Source organism: Poecilia formosa, unplaced genomic scaffold, assembly GCF_000485575.1.
Source record: "Poecilia formosa unplaced genomic scaffold, Poecilia_formosa-5.1.2 Scaffold21, whole genome shotgun sequence".
Taxonomy (NCBI): domain Eukaryota; kingdom Metazoa; phylum Chordata; class Actinopteri; order Cyprinodontiformes; family Poeciliidae; genus Poecilia; species Poecilia formosa.
The window spans coordinates 1951527-1962379 of NW_006799960.1; the positions used below are offsets into that span (position 1 = coordinate 1951527).

At 41.1% G+C, this 10853-nt stretch overlaps 1 protein-coding gene across 5 annotated transcripts in view; it reads left to right on the top strand.

The window, feature by feature from the left end:
- Positions 1 to 7008: 7008 nt before the first annotated feature.
- kcnq4 (potassium voltage-gated channel subfamily Q member 4) overlaps positions 7009 to 10853 on the top strand; it is a 57924-nt gene continuing 54079 nt past the window's right edge. For 4 of the 5 annotated variants that reach the window (XM_007547672.2, XM_016669279.1, XM_016669280.1 and 1 more), the window contains exon 1: positions 7009 to 8155. In XM_007547672.2, the coding sequence (XP_007547734.1) occupies positions 7854 to 8155 (302 nt within the window). In that variant the 5' untranslated portion in view covers positions 7009 to 7853. The remainder of the gene's footprint in view (positions 8156 to 10853) is intronic. The other variant, XM_016669282.1, reaches the window with a different exon arrangement.

Sequence of the window (10853 nt, forward strand, 5' to 3'; positions counted from 1 at the left end):
AGGTTCGCTAATCCCAGTTGTTCATGTTTTTGGGTTTTCCTCTTTTCCTTTTTTTTTTTTGCACTCAACTTTTCAGCTCTCTGAACAGCAATGACCTCTTAAACTTGTACCTTCTTTTTGGAGCATATCAGTGTCTGCTGGACAAATGCACAACATAACATATATATTTCTTTAAATTGATGTTTCTGTAATATTCAGATTTTCTAAAAATAAATAAATAAATGGGATTCAGTTATCTGTATGCTATAATCAACACAAAATCTCCATTGCTGCCACTATGGTAATTTGACATTGATCGCTGGCACTTAAGTAAATTCAAAGTTGTTTCGTTACATTAAACTGCCTGTTGTTTTCCCAAGTGACCATTAGAGGGCAGCACTGATCCAACAACCTACAAACACTGCGTGCAAACATTCTCTGCTACACATTTCTTCACTTCTTCCTAAACACACAAGGTGTTTTTATTGAGCACGTTGTTGAAGGAACATTACTGTATCTGCTCACGTTCCCCAAAACCAATCCAGCCTATATGAACAGCACTAATCTTATTACCAGAGTAGGTGAAAAGTTTGATGTGGCACAATAGAGTCACGGGTTATTATTCTGCAGGCTGCTTAGCTTTTCTGAGATCAGATTGCATTGCATTCTTTATTTGACCTAAATCTTAAAAGGAAGAGGTAATTATGATCTGACAGGAAATTAGGCAGGCAGAGATGAAGGAGGCTCATAATGCTCTACTTTGCTCATTTAAATGTGTCGTTGTCAGCATGGGCTCAGTGCTGAAACCAAAGTTTAAAAAGCATCGCAAGTGCAGAACTTTGCTCCTGCTGCTTAGATGCGCCTCTAGCTGTGCTGATTTCCGGTTAAAGCGTTTGTCAAACTGGGAGGCCCTTTCCTAATCGACTTAAATCGCTGAACAATAACGGCATTAATGAGCGCAGACTCAGGCTCAGCTCTTTATAATAAGAAGAACGCGGATTGTGAGAACATTTGTGCTTAAGTCAAGCGTGAAAGGGATTGTCTGGTGGTATTTTCCTTGGCTCGCCCACCTGGTCAGATCAAGGCAGCTTTGGCCATATGACCTGGTTGCTGAACGCTCTGGCTGTGGTTTAGACCTTGTGATTGGGCCTTCACACCAGCTGGTCTCAGTTAGTTTTTTGTGTTTTTTTTTTTTTTAAACCATAACTAAAAACAACAACAACTGTGTACCAGGAGATGAACATGAGGATTGAATATGATCACGATCCCCTCTTACCCATTCGAGCTAACTGGAAGCAATGGGGAAATGTATGAGGCTTTTTGAATAATATGTAATATTGCAAGAAAATTGCATGGGTGGCAGCATGTTGGTTGTTTCGGAACGCACCTCCAACTTGATTCTTTGGAAAAATATATGCAATTTATGTCTTGCATAAACATAGACCAACATTAACAGATGGTTTCTTACAACTCAGACGTAAACGACACTTAATCTTATCTGATTCCATTATTCAGAAAGTGTTAGGATCCTGTATTGTTTTGAGGTTTATTTATTATTTTGTATTCCTTAGTCTCTTTCTTTGATCAGTCTTGTTTCTAAATTAGTTTTAATTCAGTCCTTCTGCTCCTTTCACTCTCTGCTGGTTCCTCCTGTTTAACACCTTGTGCCCTGTTATTTTCCCCCGTGTTCCCTGCTGGCTTTTTCTTATGTATTCACACTTCTGGACGGCAGATTGCCGGTTTTTGTTCTGCTCTGACTCCCTGTGGGTTTTTGTAAGTTTTTAACATCTTTTTTCATTACAACTCTCTCAACATGATCCCAGCTCCTGTCTGCATTTTTGGTCTATCCACAAACTCACACCTCATGACAGAGAGTGGTAAAAAAAAAAAAAAATCATTTTAGAATAAATTTTAAATTGTTGGGAAGCTGTGCGCAACATTTCTACTGAGGTCAAATTACAGACAGGTGGATCCTGTTTTACTAAATAGGTGACCTCTGATGGCAGCGGACTTTATTTTAGGGGTCGAAATCCCTAAAATAAAATGTTTGCAGGCGACTTTTTAAAAAGTTTCATTTGTAAAACAATTCTGAAACTCGACTTTTATTTTCTTCCACTTCACAACCTGCACTACTTTTATTAGCATAAAATCCTAATATATTACATAAAAGTTTGTAAGTGTAGCATGTTAAAAAAAAAAATTAAGTTCAAAAGTATATGGACTCATTTTCAAAGCATGTAAGTTAGATGTCAGTGTGTCCAGACAGCAGCACAGTTATCCAACATTTGTTTTGCTTCCTGTTTTTTTTTTGCAGTCTAATTATAGCTTTAAGTTGTTTTTTTTTTAAACTATTTTATTTTTACAGATAGAAACAACTGAGCGTTTATTGTACAATATCCCCGACAGTTGATGAAAATGTTAGCCAGAAAATGTTCCTGTGAAGCCCTGTGGAGACTAAACCATCATTCTGGTAGTAAGTACAAAGGTGCTTTTGACTGGCCATGAATGGGCCAGTGAGTGAGTCCTCTGGCCAAACAAGCCGTCATTTCCTGACTCGGTCTGCGTTTCTTACGTATTCACGCTTCTGGACGGCAGATTGCCGGATTGAACGGCAGAGTGAGAGAGACAGTTTTCGTTTTCTGCAGAGTGAGCAGCTCGCCCCGGGTTTCCGTCCCCCAAACAACGTCATTTTGATCCCTCCGAAGACTCTAATCAGACTTTACCACAACATTCACACCACACAACAAACACAGCATCAACAACTCATCTCCTCCTTTTCCCAGAGCCGCTGCGGATCCGCGTTAAAGACGTCTGAAGCATGAAAGACGGAGGAGAGAAAAGATTAAACAAAGACAAACAAGAACTGCGGTCTGGGAAAGACATTAGCCGGAGTAAGCAAACGTCCGAGTGCGCAACGGAAGTAAAAGGGTCGGGGCTGGGGGGCGGTGGGGTGAGTTTGTGTTGTGCTGTGTGCAAGAGGCACAGCTGATATGAGTATTTTTAAGTTCTCATAGAGTCCACGACGGGCTGTAAACCTCACAGCTCACAGGAACCTTTTTCTTCACACCAGGCTCTAATCCTCAATTCCTGGTGGAAGAGCACGAAACGCTGAGAAACCGACCAAGAGAAGAAGAGTTTAGAACGCTCTGATGAAGTTCAGACTAGCACAGATGAACTTAGAAGGGCAGCTGAAAAAGCCGGTGACCTCTTTGCACTTTACAATGGAATGATCAGTTTTCAATGTATCATTCCTTCACATTGTCTGTACAGGACTGTATTGGTGCACAATTTATTCCCTTACACATCTTAACAGGAGGAGCATTGCTGAAACACTCCTACCTTAAGGAAGGTCAGATGAAGGAGACTATAAACAGTTCCCCTCCATGTGAATCGGCCTCGAAAGACGTTCAAAAACTTTATAACTAAATTCATAACGTTTTGCTATGATAATCGTTTTTTTTTATTCTGTTGAAAATGAAATAAACAGCACCCAAGAGCTACTTTTGCCCCCGTTGCTACAAAATAAAATGTGTCTAAAGCTGCAAAAACATACTTACAAACATGAACTAAGTCAGTTTTATTTTAGGAAGGAGTGAAATTACACAAAAATATGCCTGTTTTCATATTTTAGAACAAATTGATCAAATTTTTACACAGGAAAAAAAGTACAATAAGGTCAGCTGACTTAAAAGTGGCTCATTTAAAAAAATATAAACCACATAGTTTGAAGCAACAAAACAGTAAATGATTTAATTTGGAATGTTATGCGTATACTATTCTAGATAATCTGTACGGACATTGCAAAAAACATGCAGCATAACTGCAAAAACTGCACTTTCTTATTTACTTCATAATTAAAAATAATAATAAATACTAATTAACAGAGGCTTCTTTATCTGTTGTGCTAAGGCTGATGAAGCCAAGAGACGGGGGCAGATTTCTCTTTTGTGCATATTGGAAATTTATTAGTATATGTAAAAAAAATCAGTAGTGAATTTAGTTAATAAAGTTACATAAGTTGCTATCCTGAATCCTGTTCAAGCCTTATGAAGCGGTTTGTTTTACACTAAAGTGTCTGCATTAACACAGCTGTGCAGCTGTCAGCAGGTGATTCAATTTGCAAGGCAACAACTTAGTCACTCACTAGTGAAGTTAGCCTAAGATTAGTGATGTGTTATGTAAGGGCACTCAGGCGCATAATGTCTAGATTTTCTACTTGTGAAACCCTTCGGCTGCATTCCCACGCGCCATTCCAGGGACTCCATTTTCCATAAGCTGGTGGTATGGAATAAGATGAATGCATGTGGCGTGGAGGAGAGTTTCCCTGTTTATTACTGGCAGGAAAATAAGGATTTCAGGAACGAGAGCAAAAATGTTCATTGTTTTTGAGCTAAAGGAAATCAATTTAGTCTAAACTGTTCTGTGAAAATATTAGTTCTCCTTGAACACTTTTATACATTTTGCCACATCACAACAATACACTTGAATTCTTTTTTACTTAGGCTTTATCCGACAGAAAATATGATTAAAAAAATTTTTTTTTTATTACAAAGTATGTGAAACGTGTGCTTCGTAGTGCTTTGCAGAACCCAATTGCTTTGCAGGTTTGTCTCTACCAGCTTTAAGAAAACATTTTGCCTATTTATCCTCAAAAGCAGCTCAAGCTCAGTCAGACTGGATGAAGTGCATCGTAAGAATCGAGCCTTGCCACAAATTCTCAGTTGGATTTGCATCTGGGCTTTGACTGGACCATTGTAACATGGTTTTCTCTCAGTTAGCATGAGGCTGCAAGCTGCTTCTTGCCCTTTCCTGGCCTGTCAGTGTAAGTGAGCTGTCATACTATTTCCGTTGTCAGATGACAAATTGTGCTTTTACAGATTTTTAGAACATGGTTATATGACTTTATCCTTCGTTGAACTTCTAGACAACTTCATCTCTGCTGTGTCTTGGTCTTCGTGATGCTGTTTGTTTCCTTTCAAACCTCTGAGTGTGAGGATCTTGGGATGTTTTGGGTTTTATTATTAATGTGTGTGTGTTTCTTTTCTTTCATTAGGTCAGTAGTGTTTCTGTTTCCCTCTAGTTCAGCTCATTAATAACTTTTGTTTTCTTATATGTCTGGTTATTAGCGATACATTCATTTTCCTAGTTACCCAGTTTGTGTGCTCTCCCTCACCCCATGTGCCATTTACTCTCTCTTTCTCTCCTCACACTTGCAACTTGTTTCTAATTAGCTATCTGTTCCTTGTTCAGTAACCAAATATACAACTCATTCTCAGCCACTCCTTGCTGGCTCCTTGTATCAAATCCCGTTATTTTCCCAAAGCTTCCCTGTTGTCTTTGGTTTCTGGATTCCTGTTCTTTTGCTCTGTCTTGGCTCCCTCTTTTCCCCGTGATTTTTGTACCTTTTGATCGTTTTTCCCCGTTTTTCATCATCAATTCTCCGCTTCTGCCGCTCCTGCATCTGGGTCCTACTTCAAGCAACACGCCATGACACTGAGGTTTTCACAGATCAGCTGAATTTATTATAGATTACAAACTGATGGACTCTGTATTTTTGTTTTTTTTCTACCGCCGTAAACGGTGCTAAGAAAAAAAAAAAACGCAAAAATATTTCAGATTTTTAGTTGTGTAAATATTATTTGTTTTTATCAGGAATTAAGTTAACAACAGAAAACACAAAGAGTCTTTTTTTGGTTCGTGCCTGAGATGTTGCGGCCAACAGGGTGTTGGGAAGGCACCTCTCCATGCATTCTTCAGAGGCCCTGAGACAGGTGATCCTGCTGCGGGACACTGAGCTCCGTATACCATCACGTTTGTGTCATAACCACAAGTCCCTGTGTGTGTCACAGTCATAGATTTAGAAAAGCGGTGTGTGTTGAGGATGAGGTACAGACTGTCAGTGTCGCTGTGTCCCTCAGCACCTGTTTCTACTGTTTCAAACCGCTGTCGCCATGGATCCAGCCCCCTTCTAACAATAAACACGAGTGACATTTAGATTTCAGGGGGAAAACAACCCCACCGTTTGATGACAACCTGAGCACATGGCGCTCTGAAACGCTCCAAGGTGCATCTCAGTAAGTCACATCATTATCAGCATCATTGAAAAGTTAATTTATCGTAGTGTGATTCAGAAAGTTAAATAATGTATCTCTAATGATTATAGTTTACAGCCAACGAAAACAAATAATTCAGCTCTCTCATGAAGTGAATTTTAAAAACGACATTGTTTAATACAGAAGTGTAATTTGATGGTCTTCACCATCACGGAGAAAATTGCAGTTGTCCAGCAGACAGTCACTGACACCCTCCACATGGAGGACAAGCAACAAAAAGCATTGCTAACGGAGCTGACCAATCACAAAATGCTGTATTAAAAAGGTTTAGTGGGAAGGAAAACTATAGTAGAAAAAAAACCCCCACAAGGAGCAGGGGTGACAATAGCTTTGAGAAGACCGTCAAACAAGGCTCATTCAAGCTGGACTCAGTCATTTAAGAGCCAAACATCTCGTTTGGGCTACAAATGTAGCATTCCTCGAGCGAAGCCATGCCTAAATCAGAGACAATGACAGAAGCATCTAACCTGGGACAAGGAGAGAAAGAACTGGACTGCTGCCTACCGGTCCAAAGTCCAAGGTAATGTTTGCAACTCTTACGTAATTTTCTTCTTGTCTGAGAAACTGAATTTTAGGTTTTCCTTCCACTCAACTTTCCATGACTATGCTCCGTGAGCAGACAGTGTCATTAGCAATGACTGCTTGTGGATTAACATATGTGTGCATGGAGTCACTGACACCTCTGGATGACAGTCAAGCGTTCATTAGCTGCAATTAGGAAAACTGACAGAAATAAACATGCGTGTGCAATTAATGTATATTATACACTGACTTTTATTTTTTTATGGAACACATTTTCCATTCCATGGGGGTGCTTTTGTATTTTGTAAGATCGGATTACAACAGAAACTGCTAAATCGGAGGCTTATGTGCATTGCTATCATCCAACTTTTAGCACAGTTCATCTCCCAGGAAATCTTCCTAAACGACGGATTTGTTAGTGCTGTCTCATTCGTCCCGCTGCTGTGCAGCTCTCCATCCTGGCGCGCCGACTTCTCCGCCTCTTCAGTTTCTCCCCACATAGCAGAGTCACCTAGTAGAGACCAGCTTTCTCCCACCAGGCATCTCTTTCTGAACCTCTCTTTGGAGTTGTTGTTTTCTTTCTTTCTCAGATGCAGTTTCTTGTCAGCACCCTGATGCGTCTGACTCCTGCGCGCTCCACCCCGCCTGCCGGAGCGGAGGAGCGCTGGACCGGAGGGGCGCACCAGGAGGAGAGCTGATGTGGCGCGGCAACGACAGAAACAGCTAAGAGTAACTCAATTACAGCAGCCTTTATTCACGGAAATGACTTTAGACGACGTGGAGCAAGTGCACCGCTGTCACGCTCGCTTGTTGTGTTGAACAAAAGCTGTGCGCGTTGCTTGACTCGACTGTTTGCGCGCTGCTTTCAAAGTGATGCCAGGTCGTTTTTGCAGTGTTATTGGAGTTAATGCATGTGTGATCACCCCTCTGCGTCCCGCTGATCAGCCTCTTACACCTGACTCTGAGCGATGGTCACTGAGGGTCACGTTTCAGCGCGACGCACTAATCAAACTATTGCGCTTTCTGGCTTTTACGACCGTGTCTTGATTTACAGATAACTTTTGAAGCTTGACCGAGCTACCGAGACCGCAAAAAACAAACAAACCAGAAGGCATGGTTTCAGCCTGCACGGCGAGGCTTGTGGGACTTTACAAGTTGTAGTCCACTTTGAGGCAAAGATCCAGAGCATGATCCAGTGAGAGGTGACAGGAGAAACAGTCGTGACAGGAAAAAAAAAAAATGCTCGGAAGTCCATCCAACAACGGCGGCCTCAGAATGCTCGTTCCCCCGGCGCCGAACGACGACAGGCGGGTAGAGTTCGTGGCGCTCACCGCCGTCCAGACCGAGCGGAGCGAACCGTCCACCCCTGAGCGCGGACACCCGTCTCACCGCACGGGGCTCCTGGGCACCCCGCTGCCCGGACCGCCCGGACCCCGAGCCAACGCATCCGCTTCAAGTAAGCGCTTCAGAAAGTTGCAAAACTGCCTTTACAACGTGCTGGAGAGACCGAGAGGATGGGCATTCATCTATCATGCGTTCATGTGAGTATTACTCTTATCCGTGGCATTACGATTAAACTTATAATGCAACTTTTAGAAACTTGAAAAAAGTTTTTCTAAAGTCACCTGTTTTTTTGTTTTTTTTTAAATTGGACTTCCCAATCCAGCTTTTTGATACAGAACAACTATTTGATACATTTTCCAATTACGTCTCCTGAGTTGCCTATGCTGCAATTAACTGGATCATACGCCATAGATCAACTCCACATGGGGTCTACTGTTCAATTTTCCCCTTGTCTCTGTCTTAGTAAATTAGGAGAACAACTTTGGATATTTAATTTAATTTGTCTAAACCCACAGGAGGGGCAGGTTTTGAGTCAAAGCCCACTTTGTCTTTATTTTCCAATTTGGTTATGTTGATGTGAAGGAATTTTCTCGAAAGACGTTTTGATGAAACTAGAAAATATAAAATGTAATGAGAGGGTAGGTGATAAAAACTTTTTTTTTTGTGACTTTTGAGAATTTCTCTCTGAATTTCATGTGGATTTATTACAAGAAGGGAAAAAAGGTTGAACAATTTTAACACTTTAACAAAACACACAATTTGAGGAGCTTCTCCACATCCGGGAGCGTACAGTCAGGATTCTGACGTACCCACACGCCAAATACGCTGTAATTTACGTAACTTGTAAACTGTGGGAAAGTTTGAGCTCATGGGTACAAAGGGCCGGTCTTCTTCATTGCATTTTGAGATTAATATGTGGATTATCAGTCACTTTTTAAAATCCAGATACGGCATTTATGCCAGATTTTTTACTTGTAATCTTATTAGAAACGGAACAGGTATCGTTGTGTGACTTATGGGCGCTTAGGTATTTGCTAAAAGTTCCCTCTGCGCACATCAAAGTGTCTCAATATATTTCAACATCTTCTCAAGTGAAGCCCTGGACTGTTTTGCCTGCAAGCAGCTGCCTTCCAGCTGTTTCTGCTGCTGGAACATAACGGACGCAGCGTAATGTGTGGGAGCTCCTTGGACGGGGTCGTGCTTTGCGTGTCATTGTTTATACAAGTACAGCTGTCTGCCTGCCAATGCCATCATGTGTTTGCTGCAGAGGGAAATCCCACTGCAGGGCTGTGACTCTTGCATGTGTTCTCACCATCTACTGCCCGTGCATTTGCGAGAGCAGAAACCTCCTCTAGCTTATTTTGAGCTTACAAGACAGTACCTGGTATCGGTTTCAGCAGTTCCCCTTTGAATTTTCTGGCTCTTTTGGGGGGATTTTGTGCCCACATGAAGTAATGGACAATTGTGAAGTGGTGAGAAAATGATGCATAATTTGAGAAGTCACCGAAATACTAAGCGGAGTCCAAGGAAGACAGGAGACAGGTCAGGGATACAGTTGAGGGGAGATTTGAAGAATGGTTAGGTCATAAATCAACTGTTCAATCCTTTATGTGATAGTAGGAAGAATATGAGCTGCAAATTTACAAAATACGACCATCTAAATAAACTAAAGGACAACCACGAGTCCCTTGGTAACTCTGGAGGAGCTGTAGAGGATCTATTACTTGTGCAGTCCTCAATTCTGGTCTTTTTGGAAGTCAGAGAAAGTTTATTTCTCCGTTTGCCATAGTTAATGTAAGAGGCACAGGAAAACACGTGGAAGAAGGTGTTCTGATCAAACAAGACCAAAATGTAGCTTTTAGGAATACAAACAAAATGCCAAGATTAGTAGGAAACTAATGCTCCACATCATGCTGAAAACTGTGGTTGCTTCTTTTGCTGGGACTTGATAACTGTTTAAAGTTTAGTAGAGGGCAGATTGAGGTAAATAAAAAATAACAAAAAAACAGACAAATTCAGTCTGTTTGAAGCTGGTAGAGACGTAACCCAAAAGACTAGAAGCTGTAATTTCAGTGACCTGTGGTTCGACAAAATGTTGACTCCAGGAGGCAAAACACAAATGCACACCATACCTTTCAGTTTTTATTAAAAAAAAAAACAAAACCCTTAAACATTTTAACTAGCTATTCACTATATTGCCTACGTTGTATTTTTCACACAAAGTCCCACTAAATTAGATTAAAATTTATTTGTATTTTAGTGTGAGAAAGAAGTAAAGATGTTCATATACACTACTCTGGAAAAAACTGAGACAAGTGCAAAATGATCAGTTTCTCTGATTTAACTTTTTATAGGTGAGTGTTTGAGTAAAATGAGCATCGTTCTTTTGTTCTATGAACCACTGATGTCATGTCTCCGAAATTCCAAGCTAAAGTTTAGCATTTATTTGCAGAAAATGAGAAATGGTCAAAATAACAAAAAAAAAAGACGCAGCACTTTCAGACCTCAAATAACGCAAAGAAAACAAGTTCATGTTCGTTTAGAAACAACACTAATGTGAACTCAGGAAGAGTTCAGAAATCAATATTTGGTGGGATAACCAGGAGGTTTACAATGGGGTTCAGTGCAGTGGGCTCTTCATTGTTTCCACATATATATATATAAAAAAAAATTCCCCTCTCACCCTCCGTGGGTGGTCTCTTTCATCCTCTGAGCTCGGGTCCTCTACCAGAGGCCTGGGAGCTTGAGGGTTCTGCGCAGTATCTTGGCTGTGCCTAGAACTGCACATTTCTGGACTGAGATGACTGATGTTGTTCCTGGGATCTTTTTGAGCCAATGCTCCAGTTTGGGGGTGACTGCGCCGAGGGCCCCGAGGACCACAGGCACCACTGTGGT